General features: G+C 33.0%; 2 protein-coding genes across 2 annotated transcripts; both read right to left on the bottom strand.

Annotated features, from left to right (window-relative positions):
* Window positions 1–400: 400 nt before the first annotated feature.
* LOC125825543 (chloroplast envelope quinone oxidoreductase homolog) lies at window positions 401–1,473 on the bottom strand. The gene is made up of 3 exons (XM_049504874.1): window positions 1,468–1,473; window positions 955–1,142; window positions 401–863 (listed from the first exon to the last, which is right to left on the bottom strand). The coding sequence occupies exons 1-3, from the start codon at window positions 1,471–1,473 to the stop codon at window positions 401–403; spliced, it is 657 nt and encodes a 218-aa protein (XP_049360831.1).
* Window positions 1,474–10,194: 8,721 nt separating this feature from the next.
* Window positions 10,195–15,354, bottom strand: LOC125825542 (chloroplast envelope quinone oxidoreductase homolog). Its single transcript, XM_049504872.1, has 4 exons — window positions 15,289–15,354; window positions 12,217–12,358; window positions 11,297–11,388; window positions 10,195–10,875 (listed from the first exon to the last, which is right to left on the bottom strand). Exons 1-4 carry the CDS (start codon window positions 15,352–15,354, stop codon window positions 10,195–10,197), a joined length of 981 nt encoding a protein of 326 aa, XP_049360829.1.
* Window positions 15,355–21,524: the final 6,170 nt, after the last annotated feature.

Below are 21,524 nucleotides of genomic sequence, written 5' to 3'. Positions count from 1 at the left end.
TCCATCCTAGATTGTGAACAAAAAACTTTATACTTATAAGAACTGATGATTTAATCTTCTGTGTATAAGCTAAAACTCTACCCACTAAATCATCTACTATATAAGTAAATAGACACCATAAATGAATATATGATCTATTAAAATTGAGCAAATATTTATTCTATATTAACTATTATTTCTTAACATATGGTTAAATAGTATATATCCCAACAACAACATCTCTGGAGCTTGGTACCTTTTAAACATATAGAACACCCCTCCCATCTGAGGCTTATTATTTAGTAGAGGAGAGGCTGAGGTTGTATAACGGAGAGTATCTGAATACCATTTACGATAGTTCGGGGGTATATTTGTCCTTTTTCCCTTAGAGATCAATAATTTCAATTCAACTGAATAACTGTCAAAATGCAAAGAAAACAAAATCGAACGACATTATGGAAGGGAAAAGCCAGATGACAAACTGCACAAGCATACAAGGTAAATGACCGGTTGCATGTCCATCACTACTCTTGCTCCAAGCATCTTCAGCCTTGCTCAGAGGAAATTTGGAGTCAATCACTGTTTTAAGTTTCCCTTCCTTCAGAAGCCCAACAATCAATTCCAGGTTCTCCTTCTTGGGAATTAAATGCAGTGGCACAAACTGCTTCTTTGAGAAGGTCAATTTCTTTATTGCAAAGGTCCACATGGCACTAACTCCAGGAGTTATATCAATGACCTTTCCGCTCGAACTTAAATTAGGCTCAAAGGTAGACCAAGGGATGCCTGTTGTGCAGTGAATCACTGCATCATATTTTTGGCCTGATGGACTCTTAAGAGCTGCTCCCTCTGGGGTTTTGTAATCAAGAACATCGTCTGCTCCTAAGCTCTTCACAAAATCAATGTTACGGGCTCCACACGTGGCAGTAACATGGGTGTTACCAAGTTTTACCAATTGAACAGCATAGTGACCCATACCACCCGAGGCAGCCGTAACTAGCTAGAATGCTCTTTCGAGGTCCAGTTCCATCGAGCTTAACCTCTGCAGGATTGATAAGGGCCTGAAGAGCTGTAAGACCTGCACCTTCTGCAGCTGATACTTCGGCGGGTCTTGGAACAGTCAAACTCTCATTAGCCACCACATATTCAGCCAATCCACCTCCATTCTGAAACAAAGCTCATGAAGATCCATCAATCATAAAGGATAGAACACCATATTACTATTCAAAGTAAAATGATTTAGCTAATGAGGAATACTACAAAGTTAAGACTCCACTTCCAACCAAATGGTTAGGATTCAAGTTTGATGAGGGGACTCGGCCCCCAAAAGAAAAACAAGTATCATTGAACCATACAGGCAGCAGATAATAAGAAATAAAAACAACATCCATGGAAAACGAATGTAAACCCTAAGCAGCTCCAAAATGTAAGAGAGATGTAGCGAAAATATTGGACCAACCAGGACATTGAGCATATCCACAACCTTGTCACCGGCATTGAAACTTTTTACGTTAGATCCCACCTCTACAACCAGAGGCGTATCCAGGATTTTGGAATGATGGGTGCACAGTGCACTATTGTGAAAAGGTGAATCTAATTGGCTTGACACTTAGTTTCGTATCGTTGAAAACAATTAAAATTTTAAATCTATAGGTCCAAAATTGAAATGATTAATTAATTATAACGCCAAAAATGCTACCAATAATAACTTAGAGAGGTGTTACCTAATTTTAAAAAGAAAAATAGTACAAGATAAACATAAAATTCAAATTTCTAATGTCACTGAGAGGTGCACCCAATCATCATTCCATTATATGATACTTCGATTGTGGGTTCACACACCTATATTTAACAAAAAATTTAAAAATATAACACTACTATATATGATTTCAGGAGGGGAGCATGGGTTCACGTGAACCCGGTGACCCCCTCCTGCATACGCCTCTGTCTACAACCTCTCCTCCCATGTCGATAGCTGTTACAACCAAAATCAGTTTAGAGAACCGTAAACCAACAAGAATAAAATGCATAGTACGTACAAAGTGTTTATGTTATCATTCTCGATCTCTCAGATACTTTACACTGATGACGTCTTCTATTCCAGTTTACAAATCTATATTAGTATATATGTTCCTTTCTACCAACTCTATTAGTTCCCTGAGTTAATAGGGATTCTAGATCATGTGTATGTAATGTCAGCCTTGCAATAACCTAACAGCCAAGTATTTTCATTTTTTTGGTATGAAATAGTTTCTCAATGTAGGAACATCCATGTCCCACCCAAAAGAAATTCTCTATCATATCAGCTAGGGTCTAGAAAAGAAAAAACTATATTAACTTGTCAAAGGAGATGATTTTTGATAGGTAGTATACATATAATAAAGTGTTTGAGAATACTTAGACAGAGATCCTCATACTAAGGCTGATGCAAAAAACATTTGGAAAACAAGGCGACTGCAACCAAAACCAAAAAGCACTAAAAACACAGTGCAAGGAAATTCTAACAAAATGTTTAGATGATTTAACTTACTAGGAATTAAAGGAAACTTGGTAGGAAGAAGCGGACGAAGCATGCCCTTTTGAATTTTCCAGTCAATAGGATTTATGCTTGTAGCCTCCACTTTTACCAACACCTCATCCCTCTTTGGAGTAGGCACAGGAACTTCCACATGCTGCAAGAAGCAAAGACGTGGACACAATATAATACTACTCCATAAACATAGTTACTCAGCTCTTAACCTCAAAGTTAGATTACTATTTTGCTCTTATTTTATCCCTAAAATAATATCTATTTAATTAATTAAATATATTAATTAATAGTTATATTTTAATTCATGCATCAAACAAGATCTTAATGCAATCACATATTCATGTACTAATTAAATGTGGGTAATGAAGAGTCTAATAACCTTTCAATTTTAATTTGTAAGATAAGTGGGGGTAATGAAGAGTATATCAAAGACACTCACACCACATTATTTATATTTCCTTCTTTTATTCAAGTTTTTGATCATCTTGCATTCTACATTAGATTAGTCTACATCAGTTGTAAATTTTTCATTACCAATTTGTAATTATAAGAATTTTTACTTTTTATTTATTAGTAGTATTCTTTAATTTTTCATGCATATTCATCTTCTTTTTGTCGAGAAATATGTAAATTATCATAGTTACAAGATGAATATTCTTCAATATGAAGTTGTAAGTGAATTTTTATTTTTCATATCTCCATCTTTTTGAGTTTTTAAATATAACTTCGTAATTGATTACTATATTTTTGTATTCTTCATTTCTTCTATCTTTAGGATATAAAATATAATAAAGCTAATCACAATTTATATTTATTATTAATTGTTTTGAGGGTAAGCATGTAAAATCCTATAGTATATTTTCACAAGTACTAGACCCGTAAAAGAGTAAGTATTTGATAAACATGGAGTAATAATTATGTCTTCTTCGTTGTTTGATAATCATTTATCTTTTTAAAACAACATGTTTGTACTTTTCCTTTTTATATGTAATCTCAAATATTTAGAAAATTCATGTACTTAATTATTACATAGAGGTACAAAAATTAGTGCAAAAGTAAAAATAAAATAAAAAATAATGTAAAGTAAAAAAGATGACTAAATGTTACATTGAATTTTATTGTATTAGAATTCATATTTTATTTTTTTTATATATAGATCCTTTAATATATAGTTCAAGAAATATAGTGTATCTTTATTCTTAACATATTCATGCTTTATTTTCTGTTTATCTTTTTATTTTTACTTTTTATGATTATAGTTTTTTATACATATGATACATTTTGTCTATAGCAAGTCGACTTCTAACAAAATGTAATTCAATTAGTATAACAGTATTTTTGTCTATATATTTTAATGTGATGTCTTTTATTATGGATGTCATGTCTTTATTTACTTTTCTTTGTTTTCCATTTGAACTTGTAATTTTTTCTATAAATTTGATGGTACAGCGCCTAGATATTTTGTAATATTTTTCTTTATACGTATTTTTTTATCGCCAATTTCTTTTTTGATTATTAAAACTTATGTTTAGTAATTAAAATATATTAATTCCTCTGATATAATAAAAGATTTATTTTTAAAAACATCAAACCTCCAACATCTGACACAAGATTTACATGCTATATTTTGTGTATAGTTATATTCTTATGTCAAACTTACATACAAAAGGACTTAGCTTTAAACTTACCGATATAAATTAACTTTTCTAATGTTAATTAGGGGACAAACGTGCAATGCACGTTTCCATGACTAGTATGAAAAAAAAAAAAAAGAGAATAGAATGCAAGTTGTTTGGAAGGTGAAAATACCTTCAAGGCAACAGCTCTGCCGCCATAAGAGTCGTATTGAACAGCACGCATAACCTTCCCAGCCATATCAAATTCACCAATTTCAAGTCTCTCTGAAATTGGAATATATACATGTGAATCGGCGGTACCATAGAGTGTGTCGATCGGGGCACACGCGGCCAACTATTCTCTTAAAAAAACTGCAAAACCCAAGATGAGTAAATACTACTTCCGTAACCACTTGTTCTTCGCTTTAATGCATCTTGTCTAACAGAAAATTAAAACTCCAACAAACTATTACTCAACGCATCACCCAATACAAAATATTAATAACCCACATAATTTGCATACGAAATTCCAAATTTATTTATTCTTTTTGTAAATTTAAATTTTAAAAACAGTTTTTCCCATTAATTACAGTCTCACCCTCCTCTTATCCCAGTGGATATGTTCGGAAATGATACGTCTCTGTTATACCAAAATAAATAAATTATAATTACAGTTAGCTCTTAATAGTTATATATCAAGTATAATATGGTGGAAGTCAATTAAAATTAAAATTTATATGTATATTTAAATTTTGTGGTCTTAAATTTAAAATATATCAAAATATTTTTTAATTTTATGATCTTAAATATGCTATATAAAAAAAAAATTTAGAGGTTATTTTCTTTTTAAATGAAATTAAAAAAACAATTCATATAAATCAAAATGGAGTGAGTCATATTTTAAAAATGAAATATATATGTGGTATTATTAGAAAGAGCTTTCATATATATATATATATATATATATAAAGAATTCTTTTGTCTTCCTTATATTAGTTGGTGCATATATGTGGGGTTTTAAAGATTTAAACATTTTAATATAGAAATAAAATGATTTGAAAACTTTAGTACTTTCTTCGTTTTAATTTTTAATTTGTTATATATTTCAAAAATTACATAAAAAAGAGCTTAAAATAACAATGTAACAATTTAAGATATTTTTTTAAAAAAACGCAGTTAAAATTCATATGAAATTTGGTTGACTCTCTAATTCCATATCGAAACAAAGTTAAATATATTGTTTTAAAATAACATAAAAAGTACTATAAATTACGGTAAAAATGAAAACTAAAAATATATGAGAATCATACAAGAAATTTCGTTGACTTTCTTAAAATCACTTGTGTCACATAAAATGGAACAGAAGGTCTAACATGCATTATTTGAAAATGACATAAAAGGTACTATAAATCACATAAATTAACAATTTAAAATATTTTTTAAAAGAACACATACAAAAAATTTAGTTGACTCTTCAAATTCCATTTGTGTCACATAAATTGAGATAAAAAATTAACATACATTGGGCCCGCACTGGCGCGGGCACCTAATATCTAGTACTATCTAATAAATGTCAATAAGGCCGGCTCCTCTCTGTCAATATGTCTGCTAGTTGACAGAGGGGTATTTCTATAAATCTCATCTAAATGAAGTGATGCAATTGGCTAAAGTGAACCTTCAAACAACTCTATTGTGTACAAGGGCGAATTTATGTATAAAAATTGGGTCACCAGAACCCGTTGATTTGACGTATCCGGGTGCTTCATCCAATACTAAATGTCCACGGTCGTTTAATAGTAATATAACCCAACTAGTGAATTGGGGTCGAGTCCCAAGGGAGCGGTTTGTAAGTGAGAATCAATAGAAAAGAAAAAATGTGTTCAAGTTAATCATAGCTATAGACATTTACGAAGAAAAACATAATAAATTAAAAGGTGACACAAGTGTCAATTATCAAAGGGGGTTTTGTAAGCAATTATCAACTAAAATGACAACTAAAACGAAAATGCAAATATGGAGATGGGATTTTTGGGATGTGATAGGAATATGGACTAAAATAAACAACCGGTAAATGCTATTTATAGTAAATTGTTGTAAATTGGTAACTAGGCTAGACTTTAGTGGGGGTAAATTTTCTCTCGAATAATTTACCCCGAATCAAATCGATTTCTCTCGAACACCGATAAGCGGCAATGAAGCGCAGCCTTCGCCTTAGTCCATTCACTCTCTCGAGCTGAATGTGTGGGAGAGGGTTTAGGATTCACTCTCTCGAGCTGAACCTACGACAATCCAATAACCATAGACTATCGATTCAGTAATTTTGGTTTTACAACCTCTCTCGAGCAAGTCAAAAACACAAAGATAAAATTGTATTTGCAACTACAACCCCATTAAATTCAAACACAACTACTGAAAGAAATCACCTTTAAATAGCAAAATAACTATCTATAAGCAATACCCAACAGTAAATTCAACCCATATTCACATAATCACATCCCAAGAATTGGGGTTTTAGTCAGACATAGTAAAGAGATAGAAATCGATACCGAAAAGTGTTTCCATCAAATGGGTATGATAAATATTCTCTTTACACACGTCAAGGATGAAGAATCTTCAATACCCACTTCTAATTGCTTAGAAAATGGAAATCTTCAACTCTTCAAAGCTAAGGAAAATTGTCTCCAAAAACTAAGTTCTAAAACTGAATAATTCTAAAATTGAGTTCTGAAATGTAAAACTTGATACTAAACTAAATATTCAAACAGGTATTTATAATTGTCAAAAAGTGTGCTGCGAAGGATCACTCGGCGGAGTTAGTCGGGATCGCCGATCCATTCGGCGATCCGCCCTTTGGTCTAGTTCATCGCCTTTCTGCATTGTCCTTCAGCAACTTCAAGTTCTGTAACATCGGGCGATGGAGTACTGCATCATGGAATCGTTCGGTAACTCGCCGACTCGATTTTCTCCTTCAGAGCTTGGCACACTGGAACATTAGGCGAGACCATAGCCCTTTGGCGACTCGCCTAATGGCTTAGGCAATCCTCAAGCTGTTTGTTCTTCGTTCTTTTCAGCTGTCTTGTTCCTTTCTGCCTAATAGTGTCCATGCTTAGTCTCTAACTTCAAATACCTGAAACTCAAGGGTTTTCATCAGTTCTTGAGACAAAATATGCATTTGAGGACGCTAAATCTATCAAAATAAAGCCCTAAAAGAGTCCAAATCGTGGACTCATCACCCGTGGTCATCCAACTAAACTAGATATATTACTTGTATAATTATTAAAGAAATATTAAATAATAACTTGTGGAACCCATTCTCAAAGTCGTTGGATGGTTCACTAGTTTGACAGCCAGATTTTAACATCAAAGTTTCAAGTTTGATCCAAACCAGCCACAATTTGCTTCATTTTTTTTATTAACTAAAAATACACATTTTTCAAAAAAAAAAGAAGCAAAATTCTAAAGTTCTAAAGTCAAAAGACTTCAAAAGTTTCCTTCTCACCCACTTTTCAAGTTCCAAAAATATTTTTCTTCTCTCTCTAAATTTGCCTTTTATTTTCCACACAAAGAACTCCAAGTCTCCAACTTCAAGTCAAGAATCTAGAAAAATCATCATTGTCAAGGGTTTAGGTAATTTTTTTTTATGATTCCTCTTTTTAATAAACAAACTAACAAAAAAAAAATCGCTTAGTTATTGTTATTATAAATTGTTTGATCTTTTCTTTAAAATAATGGTGCACCCGTTTTCTTGAAATCCTAGATTCGCCTCTTATTGTGTACCTTCACTAAAAAAGTGGCTTCACAACCTTTACATAAGCATATGGTACAAAAATGAACCCATCTCAGATTTTCACTAATCGTTGCTTCTAGATAATAACTTTTATTTTATTTTTAAGGGAAAAGGGGTTTGTATCCCTAACTTTGTTATGGTTAAAAAATTGATAACTTACATAAATCACATAGTGTAAGGAGTAAATTACATCATATCCCTACTTTTATTCTAATTACAATAATCCCTTAAAATTTGTACCTTTCAGATACATAAGTCACCATCCGGATACATTAATTCTGATACAAGAAGAATCATTCTGTTGCGCTAAAAAAGGGAACAAAATCTTTTCTGTTGCGCTTAAAAGGGAAAAGAAATGTAAAATTAAATATCAAATTCATAAATTACGCAATTACTTTATTGTCACTGCTAATCAATCTCTCCCAAAGGAAAACAACTTCAAAAAATTCAAATTTCAAATTTCTTCTCCCAAATTGTCAAAAATCTTTTCAATTTCGATTCAAAATCATTGAAAAATTGAGTTGATACATCATGAATATCTCTATTTTATTGAGAGATTCAAGAATATGAGAAAGAGAGATGAGTTGAATCAATCATTGTAGCTTGAAGATCGATGAGTTGAGGAAAATCTGAAGATTCGATACATTACAGAGACAAGTGTTGTTTTATCCCTATACAATTGTTTGAGGATCCTCTCAATTTTTATTTAAAATTGTCGAAATTTTTTTGAGATTCAAAATTCTTCTCTCAGTTCATTGAAAAACCTTTCAATTTTTGTGATTATTCTTGTTCTTCCAGTAGCATTAGCTGGGCAAAATTATGGTGAAATTTTGAGTAAAAATTTTCTGTTTTACGAAGCTCAGAGATTTGGGTATCTTCCTCATAACCAGAGAGTTCAATGGAGGGGTAATTCTGGACTTAATGATTGAAAAGTATGGATTAAATATTGCCTAATATATGGTGTATGCATAATTTCATGTGTATATTTACGTTTTTGTTAGCAAATTGAATTAAAAAGAAATTAATTACTAATTTCAAAAATATCGTGTGACTTTAAAAAGTTGCTTGACCTATTTTTTTTACTTTTGTTTGACCTGACTAAAAAAAAACTCAATTACTATTTTATTCAAATCCGACTCAAATCTGTCATGACAGAGTAAAAGAGGAGTGATATTTTTTGGTCAATTGGATCGAGTCTATATAAGGTCTAGAGAATGAGATATAATGGTTTTTAAAAATTAACTTTAGAATTTATTTTAAGGAAAAACTACTTAATATGACAAACTTCCCTACCATATATACATATTTTATCTTTAGTTTAATTTTTTTTTTGTACATGTAATACCACTTTTAAATAATTATACCATGTATTTCAAAAAGTTAAATCTGATACACAAATTCCTTAAATATGACAATGAATAATTATCTTAAAGTTTAATCTCCTAAACTAATGAGATACTAACAATTCAAAAATTTTTTCTCTCACATCACACCAGTTGTTTTCCTCCCCAATCCCATTACCCATATGTATCTAACCCCCACCCCCTATGTAATTCACGCATATTCACCTTTTCCATTTCTTCCTTGACCAACTCAATACATGTTTGCATGTTCTAAATTCATAACTAATTCTTGATAATCACCATGGTGTGATCTTGAATGAAAAACGCTAATGGAGAGTTGTTAGGGCCCTGATCTGAGAGGCCATCATTCTCAGAAATCTCTCAGGAATTGAGAACTATGGCAGAAACAATGCATGCCAAATGATATTGTTTCAGGACTTACCATATTCCTTCCAAGACAGTCATTTACATTTTGTTCCTTTTTTCACTCGTATTCTAATGTATCTCGATTTTCACCACTTTCATGTATCTGAGTAATGTAAACGTCATATTCTTTATCAATTCCTTTCTTTGTATCTTAAAGTTTTGAATATTTCGTCCTTGAGATACATGTATCATTACTTGCGAGATACATGTATTTATCGATTTTGAAAGTCGAGATACACAATTTATTACTTTGAATTAAAGGGTGTAGCTTATTTCCTTCTATAATTTTCGTATTCGATTTCAAAGATCAATGAACCCGAATGTCTCAACAATATTGTGATTTTCACCACATATATTTGAGTATCGTAAACTTCATCTTCTTCATCAATTTCTTCCTTTGTATCTTAAAGTTTCACCACTTTCATGTATCTAACGGCTTATGATACATGTATTCGATAGCCGAATGTGGTACAAAAAGTAATGTTAAAAAGTAATGGCATTCCTAGTAATTAGGATCTAAAGTAGTGGCTCCACAACAATCTTTCCGGTCGCATGTCCATCAATACTCCTGATCCAAGCATCATCAGCCTTGCTCAGAGGAAATTTGGAGTCAATTACTGTTTTAAGTTTCCCTTCCTTCACAAGCCCAACAATCAATTCCAGGTTCTCCTTCTTGGGAATTAAAACCAGTGGCACCAACTGCTTCTTTGAGAAGGTCAATTTCTTTACTACAAAGGTCCACATGGCACTAACTCCAGGAGTTATATCGATGACCTTTCCGCTAGAACTTAAATTAGGCTCAAAGGTAGACCAAGGGATGCCTATTGTGTAGTGAATCACTGCATCATATTTTGGGCCTGATGGACTCTTAAGCGTTGCTCCCTCTGGGGTCTTGTAATCAAGAACCTCATCTGCTCCTAAGCTCTTCACAAAATCAATGTTGCACGCTCCACAGGTGGCAGTAACATGGGTGTTACCAAGTTTTGCCAATTGAACAGCATAGTGACCGACACCACCCGAGGCAGCCGTAACTAAAATGTTCTTTCGTGGTCCAATTCCATCGAGCTTAACCTCAGCAGGATTGACAAGGGCCTGAAGAGCTGTAAGACCTGCACCTTCTGCAGTTGATACTTCCGCAGGTCTTGGAACAGTCAAACTCTCATTAGCCACCGCATATTCAGCCAATCCACCTCCATTCTGTATCAAAGCTCATGAAAATCCATCAATCGTAAAGTATAGAACACAATATTACCACATGACTATTCAAAGTAAAATGATTTAGTTAATGAGGAGGAATACTACGAAGTTAAGATGAGCAGGTTGCTCTACCCATGGTGCCTCCACTTCCAACCAAACGGTTAGGATTCAAGTCAGTTGGAAAACTACTGTAGTCCCATGGAGAGGAGGGTTTGAATGAGGAGACTTGGCCCCCAAAAGTAAGCTAAAAACAAAACTAAGTAGCATTGAACCATACAGATAGCGAATAGAAACAAAAACAACATCCATGGAAAACGAATGCTAACCCTGAGCAGGTCCCTCACCTATTAAGTTTCAACCAAGCTCCAAAATGTAAGAGAGATGTAGCGAAAATAAAATATTTGAAAAGAATTGGACCAACCAGGGCATTGAGCATAGCCACAACCTTGTCACCGGCCTTGAAACTTTTTACATTAGATCCTACCTCTACAACCTCTCCTCCCACGTCGATAGCTGTTACAACCAAAATCAGTTTAGAGAACCGTAAACCAACAAGAATAAAATGCATATTACAATGCATTTGGGCAATTACTCCATAAAGATAATGGCCAAGCTTTCTTGAACTCTTGATGTCTTCGTCTGTTAATTAACTTCCTATTTGAGTAAATTACCATTAACAACAGTTGATGTTATTGAGCGAAGTTGATCTTACTGGTAGTCTCAAACTTAAGTTCCTTTTAATTTTCAAAAAACAAGTTCAAATCCACTCACTCATTAAATGCCACACAAGCAAATTAAATTCCATTTCTAACAACTTTATGGCCACAAATCCTTTGCCAATTAAATTATTCACCTTGATATGTTACCATTCTCGATCTCTCAGATACTTTACACTGATGCCATCTCCTATTCCAGTTTACAAATTTATATTAGTATAGCAGAATAGCTTCTATATATTCCTTTTTACCAACTCTATCAGTTCCCTAAGTTAATAGGGATTCTAGATGTGTGTGTCAGCCTTGCATAACCTAAAGAGCCAGAAAGAATTTCTCAATGTAGGAATATCCATGCCCCACCCAAAAGAAATTTTCTATTATATCAGCCTAGAGTCTAGAAAAAGAAACAAGAAGAAGAAACTATATTAACTTGTCAAAGGAGATGATTTTGATAGGTAGTATACATAATACAGTATTTGAGAATACTTAGACAGAGATCCTCATACTAAGGCAGATGCGGAAAACATTTTGAAAACATGGAACACAAGGCGACTGCAACCAAAACCAAAAAGCACGCAAGGAAATTCTAACAAAATGTCTAGATGTAATTGATGATTTAACTTACTAGGAATAAAAGGAAACTTGGTAGGAAGAAGTGGACGAAGCATGCCCTTCTGAATTTTCCAGTCAATAGGATTTGTGTTTGTTGCCTCCAGTTTTAGCAAGACCTCGTCCTTCTTCGGAGTAGGCACAGGAACTTCCACATACTGCAAAAAGCAAAGACGTGCACACAATCAAAAAGGTTTTAATATTAGAAGAACTGTTTCTACTACTGAGTATAGAGCAGCCTCATTAGCGGAAGTGTTTAAAACAAATTACAGCAAAAAGGAATAACACAAGATAATATGACAAATAACTGCAATAATAACTCAAACATAAATTTTCAGTATCCTAAATAAAAGCAATAACGTCCATCTGATCACATAGTATAAGCCTTCTTCTCTTTTACAGACATAGACAAGTCTTTGAAAGTTCAATTTCGTGGAATCATAATGTAAAAATCAAGAGCTATATTTACGTTTAAGAATCAAAACCAAATGGTCACAAAGAAACACTTTACTCACTGAACATTAAATAAAAATTTTATGTACTACACTAAGTTTTTCTACTCAGATGACCAATTTGAGGATAATAATTACTTAAATATGGGTAATCACCTAGGAGAAAGACCTCCCATGATTTGTGGAGTTGTTCTTTTTTTTTTCTTTATCTTCTTTTTCCTCAAACTAACGCTCAATTTAAAATTTACTTCCAAGCTAGCACCTTGCTAGTGCTCAATTTAAAAGTTATTTCCAAGCAAGCTCTCTTCTAGAAATAATGATACTCTCAACGCTACAAGACACGCTACCTAAACAAAAATGTCATGAAAGACTTTTCAAAATTAAATTGTAGTTATGACACATTTTCAGAGACCTACCTTAAGGTTTGGCTTTGTAACATCAACCTTCCTTCTATTATTTTTTTGTGGTACATTGGAAAAGACTAGAAAAAATTCAAAATCTTTCATAAGCTACATCTCCCTTCTGGTTTATGTTATTAAACAGTACTATTAAGCTCATACTTACTGGTTTTTAGATAATATATGTAGTCTTTCTCAATGTTGTTCTTGAAGGGTTCTTAGGAAAGCTTCTACCTCCAAATAAAGAAAGTGAAAGTTTCTTAATTTGGGAGGGAGTCTGGGCTGGATCTGTTTATTTCCAATGGCAACAATCAAACAACAAAAGAAGAAGAAAAGTTTTGGGGAGGCTTACGAAGTCATGTGGGTCTCACGGGAATATTTGGTTCCATTAGTTTAGTAGGTGTTGAGTAACAGCGGGGTGAAAATTGTTTAATTTAGCAAACAAGAAGGATGTTTTTTGTTCACAAAAGTATTCTGAGGATGTACTTTAATGTGTTGTCATACTTAAAGGATGTTTTAAGCCAAAAACTAGCCAAACTTTACTATTTCCTAATGACTGCCTTAGCAACAGTAGAAGTTCAGCATATGAGTAGCCTGTTACACCTTAACTTGATAAAAGAGAGAGCTGATATTTACAGAGGAGTGATTTAACTGTGTGAGTAGAATAGCAGCAGATGTCTCACATGGGAAACTTCAACTAGTTTAGTGTTGAGGCACAGAAGTAGTTGATTATACTGTTTTACCAGGATAGAGACGTGTAAACAAACACATTCAAATGAAAAGTTGTATCTCAAATTGCTCGGAAGGGATCACTATCATCTAAGAGATACTAGTAACATTTGTTATAGAGATTTCTTCCAGCTTTACCAAACTGCCAATTACCATAATCCTATTTCTTTTCTCATTGCTTTTTTATCTGCTTAAGAATTATGGTAAGCTGGAAAATCAAGAGCTTTTAAGACTTATGCCTTTTCCGTTAACTCTTGTACCTTCACATTATGATGTTCAACTATATACAAGTGAAGCAGAAAATAGACTTGGTTATTCTTGTTTTTGACTTGGTCAACCTCTTAATGGACCATAATGGCATAAGTGGTCACTTTTGTGGTGGTTTAAGTGGAGGTGCTGGTGGTCGCTTTTGTGGTGGTTTAAGTGGAGGTGTTGGTGGTGGAAAACAAAGTTGATTTGGGTAAAAGAAATGAGTTTTATGATTAAGTGGGTCGGGTTGGGTTAAAATTGGGTAATTTTTGTTGATTTGGAGCTTTTCATCCAATTGAGGGGCACAAATGATGAAATTAGTAACGGGGTGGGTAAGAATAACTTCATTTTAATGATAAGGACATAGTCAACCAATAAGGGGTATTTTTAACCACCTTTTCCCAAAACTATATTATCTAAACATTTGAAGCAAATGCTTAATTTCCAAACAAGAAAATGGTTGGTAGGAGGTGTCAGTATCCTGTGAATTAGACCACGGTAAAAAAAAGAGAGGGTAAAATGACATACTTTTAAGGCAAAATTACAATATATTCCTTAAAAGTTTATAATTACAGAAATTCCTCAAACGGATACAATAATATAAGCGTTGATACATTAATCTGATGCGCGAGATACATTAATCGCTAAGTAAGATACATTACATTTTATACATGATACACTAATCTGATGCGCGAGATACAATAATATAAGCGTTGATACATTAATCTGATGCGCGAAAATGAGGAATTTTGGAGATTTGCAAAACTTATAGGGGATAATGGTAATAAGTAAACTAAAAGTGGGATTTCTGTAATTTTTCCTTAAAATTTTATAATTTTTAATTCATGGCTAATATCATCTTCGCTTATCAACTATGTCCTAATTGTGACCTTCACATACCCCTCCCCAAAATAAAAAAGTTTCGTATTGCTAGTTAAATGATCAAATTAGTATTATTTTTCATGACATCAGATAAATTCAAGCCTCCAGCCAATTTTATATAGTATTTCAGTTTGAAGAATACAATAGAAGAATTCTGATTTCTAATGACATACGTATGATTCAACAGTACAATGGGAAACGGCCACTAAAATAGGTTAGAGAGACTGATCTTCAAACAACTATTTCTGCAATTTTCTTCTAATGAGAAATGAACCAATTACAATAAGCTCTCTCCGCAATGACGTCCCAAAGAATGATATGAAATAAAGAACAAAAAAAGGGAAGCAAGTTGTTTTGCAAAGCGAAAGGTGAAAATACCTTCAATCCCGCGGCTCCGCTGCCATAAGAGTCGTATTGAACAACATGCATAACTTTCCCAGCCATATAAGATTCGCCAATTTTAAGTCTCTCTGAAATTGGAGAAAAACGGTCGAGGCTGCTAGATAAGATTGGAAGAAATACATGTGAATCGGCGGTAGCATAGAGTGTATCTATTGGGGCAAACGCGGCCTATCCATGACTATTCTCCTAATAATAATGCAAAATCCAAGATGAGTGGTCGTCTACTGAACCCGTTTGTCCATCAACATCATTAGTAAATACTATTTCCGTAACACCGTAAAGTTCGACTTATACAAAGTTAGAACTTTTGTTATCTAATTCAGTAATGTGTCTTTTTTTTTTATATAATTAATTAAGAAAATTTAAATCATATAAATTGAGAAAAAAATAATAAAAATTATTATTTAAAAAAAAAATTAAAGTACACTCTGTTTCAACTCTCTAAATATGATAAATATAAGACAAAATAAATAAATATAATTTAATACAAAATAATATTGTAATTAAAATTTTATTTTAGTAATTATTAAAGAGTATATTTATGATTTGGAACTATATTGTTTTCATAATCAAAACAAATTATATTTAATCTTGTACTACATCATATCAATGACTTGTCCAATTTTTTTCTTAGATTATGTGATGGAAAACTATATGCACAGCGGAATCATTCCATAATCATACAACTTACATGAATAATAGACAACACATTGTTTATACTAGAACAAGTACAATCATGTTAGGGCATATAAACTTTCTGAATTTAATTTCAGAATTACCTCTTGAAGCGTGAACCGATACCTTCAAGTGAATCCACAAGCTAGTCGACATGCTAGAAACTTCAAGCAAATTCATAAGCTAGTCCACAAACTAGACCACAGTTCTACGGTCTTCTACAGTGATCCTAAGTTCACTTCCGAACCCTCTCAATACTTGGGTGGACAAGTATTTTATGGAAAAAAACATTTTTCTTCAAGGGTTAGAAGAATCCCTATTTATAGAGATTTCTTCTTAGTCCAAGGAAAAGGAATACCATGTCTTTCCTTAGAATAGAAAGACATGTACATCTCTCTTTCCTTAGAAAAGAAAAAGTCATGTCCTTCTTCCTTTCCTTAAAATAGAAAAAGTGATATACTTCTCCCTTGCCTTAGAACATAGAAAGATACATACTTCTCCCTTTCCTTAGAATAGAGAAAGACACATACTTCTCATTTTTCCCTTTACAATAAATTCTGAGTTCTAGATAAATATGGGTACGGTAGGGACCACAAAATTAATTACCGAGGCCTCCTATTATGAAAATAATTCCAAATAATTAATTTGAATTATTCTTACCATAATTAATTTGAATTTATATTACAAATCATTCCACTAGAAATTTGTAATTGCACTCCTCTATTTATATTTCGAAATTCCCCATTAGACACATATGTAATTCCCAATGTTAAGATTACAGATACTAATCAATAAATTAAATTATTGACGAACTTAATTCAATGATCAATTTCCTTTAGAGCATTGCTTAACTTATTTCATGTGTCAGATTCTTAAATCCACTTGCAAGGTTTGACACGATGAAAACTTTTAAGCTTCTCAAAAAGGCATATCATCAATCTCTATATCGAGACATGGATTCCATCAACTAACTTATTATTTCTCCAATATATATTATCATCATCCAATCTACCAAGAATATTGACCCATCTTAGAATCTCACCTTTTAATAAATCAAAACGATGATTAACATATACAGATCATAATAGTTATATCAAGATTAAGACTATAAGTACATTTAATAGTTTAGAGAATTGCTTTTGTCAGTCAGTCTAAAACAACTATCTCTCTCGGTCCCGTTCAATACATACAAAATGCACTAGCACAAGAAGTTGGAACTATACCATTCCCATAATCAAGATAAACTACATATAATCTTGTGCTACAATCGTACCGATGACATGTCCAATTTCCATCTTATATTGTGAACAAAAAAACTTTATACTTATAAGAATCGATGATTTAATCCTTTGTGTATAAGCTTAAACTCTATACACTAAATCATCTACTGTATAAGTAAACAAGCACCATAAACGAAACTCTATATATTTTATCATCTACTATATCACTACTAATAAATTAATGGCAATGATCTGGGGTGTATTGACGTATTCAAGCACCATACTTTATTCATATTTTAGCTTAGTTTCTAGTATACTTTTGTGAATATCCTTGTGTTTATTAATGATATGATTTTATTAGCTAATGGGGATAATTAGGTTGATTTGAGGTCAATGACAGCAAGAAAAGACCTATATGATGGATTGAAACATAAGCCGAAGTAAATCAGACTAAAATGGAGGAAAAATAGCTCTAGAATAGACCATGAGATGAGTCTCACGCTGCATCTTTTGTGAACTTAACTTCAGAGAAGCAATAAAAAGAGGGAAAATTTAGAACACGGGGCTAGGCTCCTCACAATGCCTCTCACATCACGACCCCCTTGTCTGTCCAATTGGGTCTGACCCATTCAATGCAAAGTCCAATCGAGATTATATTTTTTCCTTGTGTGTGTGCGTGCCAGTGTGTGTGACGTTTTTAAGGGGAATAAATTTAGAATAACTATTAGGACTTAGAATTATAGAATAGAGCTTATTGTTCTTAGTTTTTAGGATTTGTTTTATAAGTAATACAATTATTGTGGAAAGAATAAGATTCGGTTGCAAATGTTGTTTTAATCAAATGTTTCTTTTATTCTTTTTTATACTCATGAATTCTAGTAGTTTAATTTATTCTATTTATTATTTTACACTAGTTATGAGTAGATAAATTCATAACTAAGGTTATGAAACTTAGATTAGGGATGATGATGATTAATGTCGTATAATAAAATATATAGTCATAACGAGGTGATCATTGTGTATTAAGATCCTTTCATACTTAACAATTTCTTAAAATATGATTGACAATCATTAATAAAGAAAATCATCAATATTCTGACGTGTTTGACCATAGAGGTACATATTAGATAAAAATGTTCAATAACATAGATTCAATATTACCAACCACCATCTAATAATTTGAGACCGAGATAAGATAGTTAACGTGGGAATTTTGGCGAATGAACAAATTAATTCGACAAGCAAGTGTCTGAGAAAGACTTAGGGCGATATTCTCTTAATTGGGACAAGAGGCTTTATAAGACTGATAGATTCTTCTGTTTTGCATAATGAACACACCTAAATGAATGGATAGTAAAACATCAATTAGAGTTTTGATATCTAAGAACTGTAACCCTAGTTCATCTTCTTTATTGATAAAAACTAAATAGTTAGTTAATTAGTCATAATTACAAACCCCTAATTCTCTCAAAATAGTTACTTTCTTGAATCTCAATAGCAAATTATAAGTAAACTCTAGTATACTCTTTTTGGAATTTGACCTTAACCTATTTAGGTTAATGTATTTTGCATCGGTCTTTTTAACTCCATAAAAAGTGTAATTTGGGTAATATTAAAATTCTGACTCTGTTGTGAGAGAGTGCAGTTTAGAGTCTTATAACTTGTAGAAATTCATTAGAAAACATTTATTTTTTTAAATTACATTGATTGTTATTTTTGTGCATTGTAGGATTTTACACAATTTATGGTTTATACTAAAAGCCATGAATCTCCCTTGATCCCAAAGTAGAAAGAACATTCAGGCGATAAATGTTGAACTTTGAAATGGGTGACAAACAAGATCATGAGTTAGTAGCTGAGGCTACTTTTCAAATGGGCCATGATGGGGCCGTTAGACCTCCACCATGATGGAAAATGCTACTTTCAACATCAGCAGCACGATGTTGCATTTACTGGATATGAAGGGTTTATTCGATGATCTATCTCTTGAAAATCAGAATGAACATCTTAAAGACTTTATATGGGTATGTTTAGCTTACAAGCTACTAGGTATCTTCGAAGAAGAAATCGGACTGAGCTTGTTCTCATTCTCCTTGACGGGCGAAACAACTAAATGTCGCTCATCCATTCTAAAGATTCCCTTTTCTTCCTTAAAATGTGATAGGCTGACTTGACAGAAAAAACTCCGGTTGAATTCCCCATCCACCATGGCTTATCATTTAGGGCATCAGTGTTAGGCTGGATGTTCTTCACGATGTGATCTAGCATTTCCTCTGAAACATGTTCTTGTAGTTTCTCCATCTTCCAGCTTCCATTATCCATATATTCCTTCACCTCTATTTCCTGCTCTCTCGCTGTTTCTTCTTCTGTGAAAAGTAGTGCTCCTTGTTTTGTCCAGTTGTCATACCAAAAACTCGAGTTCCCTGCTTTTAATTGCCACCAAATGTCATGCTCCACCGCTTCTCTTACTTTCAATAATTTCCTCCAAACATGAGAGGAACCTGAATTCCTAACTACTGTAGGGTGAAGTTTTTTACAGTATTTATTGGACATGTAGTTACTCCATAAAGACGTAGATACCCTGAACTTCCACCTTAATTTAGCAAAAAGGGCATTATTAACATCATGTATCGAAATTCCAAGTCTCCTTCTGCCTTAGGAAAACACATGTCATCCCATGACACCCAATGTTTACCCTTAGTCTGGCCAGTATTTCCCTAAAAAAACCTTACAAAAATATGATGCAACTATTCGATCACCTTCTTGAGGAGATTCATAGTAGAGAGAAGGTACACAGGTAATGATTAAAGAACATGACTAATCAAAATGTATTTACCTCCAAAGGATAAGAGTCTATTCTACCACATTAAGGAGCTTTCCTTACAAACTCTTTGAAGTAGTTATTGACCTTTCTTCCATAAAACACAAGGCACCCCAAGTAAGTGAAAGGGAAATTTCCTTGTCTTATTTCGGTCAGTTTTCTCATCCGGATAGCTACTATTAGTGGGGTCTTGTCATGGAGATAGAAAGAACTCTTAGCCTTGTTTATCATTTGACCAGAAACCTTTTCATAATCTCTAAGCATTGTCATCATCTTAATCACTGATGTTATGTCTCCTGAACAAAATAATATGGTGTTATCTGCATAGGATAAATGGTTTATTTCTGGACTCCATTTTGGCATACCATACCCTTTATACTTTCTATCACTGTGCAATGTGTCTATGCCTCTAGCCAGGACTTTTGTTGTAATAATAAATAATGTAGGGGGACAAAGGATCTCCTTGTTTAAGACCCCTAGAAGACTGAAAAAATCCATTCGACTGACCATTAATGAGAACTGAATACCAATTACTAGAGATGAGTCTCTACACCATTTCAATAACAACCTTCAAGAAACCAATTTTTTTGCAAAACCTTAGTTAGGAAGACCCAATACACTCTATCATATGCCTTAGCCATGTCTAGCTTTACCACCACATTAATATGTTGATTCCTCCTTTGAATATCCCTGATTATTTCTTGTGCCAATAGTACATTTTTAGTTATATTCCTACCCTTAACAAATCCCAATTGGGTAGGAGATATAAATTTAGGTAACACCTCCATTATTCTGTCATGCACCATTATTGATATAATCTTGTTGATAAAGGAACTCAAACTTATTGTCCTCATGTCTAAAAAATTGTCAACGTCCTCCTTCTTGGGTAGTAAAATTAGATTAGTATGAGTGATAAAAAATTTCATTGTATGCCCACAAAAGAATGCAGTTACTAATCTAGTAATATCAACCCCTATGATTTCTCAACAAGATTGGAAGAACAATCCTGAAAAGCCGTCTGGTCCACTCACACTATCTCTATTTAGTTCAAATACCATTCTTTTTGTCTCCTCTTGAGTTGGAAGTTTCCTCGTCTCATGATTTTCCTCTTCTGTGATCAGTTTTGGAATATGCTTCAACATTGAGTATTCTTGAGACGTCTCCTCTGCCTTAAACTGCTCAGAGAAGAAATGCACGGTTGCATCCCCTATTTGATGTTTTGTCTTCACCACCTCCCCTTGCTCATTACATATTTGTGTCAATAATAATTTCTTCCTTCTTCCTTTAACATAAGCATGAAAAACTTTGGTGTTTCCATCTCCATCCACCAACCATTTTATCCCTGCTTTCTTCTTTCAATAATTTTCTTCAGTCTTGAGATACCTCCTCAAATCTGCCTCCGTCTTGTTCAGTTCTTCCCTATTATTAGTTGTAGGAAAAATCTCTAATTGAGCTTCCTTAACCCTAATAAAAATCCTCAATGGTAAAAATTTACT

Source organism: Solanum verrucosum, unplaced genomic scaffold (genome assembly GCF_900185275.1).
Source record: "Solanum verrucosum unplaced genomic scaffold, falcon-dt-bn FXZP01000101.1, whole genome shotgun sequence".
NCBI lineage: Eukaryota > Viridiplantae > Streptophyta > Magnoliopsida > Solanales > Solanaceae > Solanum > Solanum verrucosum.
This window is presented reverse-complemented; position numbering and strand designations above follow the sequence as displayed.

Excerpts from the sequence above, each read along its gene's own strand:
- LOC125825543 (XM_049504874.1), bottom strand. Across the intron at positions 864-954 it reads AGTTACGGCTGCCTCGGGTG|CTTAGGAGCAGACGATGTTC; the intron begins GTATGGGTCACT and ends TTTTGTGAAGAG.
- LOC125825542 (XM_049504872.1), bottom strand. The coding sequence starts at position 15,354 with ATGGCTGGGAAAGTTATGCATGTTGTTCAATACGACTCTTATGGCAGC. Across the intron at positions 11,389-12,216 it reads CAAGTTTCCTTTTATTCCTA|CTATCGACGTGGGAGGAGAG; the intron begins GTAAGTTAAATC and ends TGGTTGTAACAG. Across the intron at positions 10,876-11,296 it reads TGGCTATGCTCAATGCCCTG|AATGGAGGTGGATTGGCTGA; the intron begins GTTGGTCCAATT and ends GCTTTGATACAG.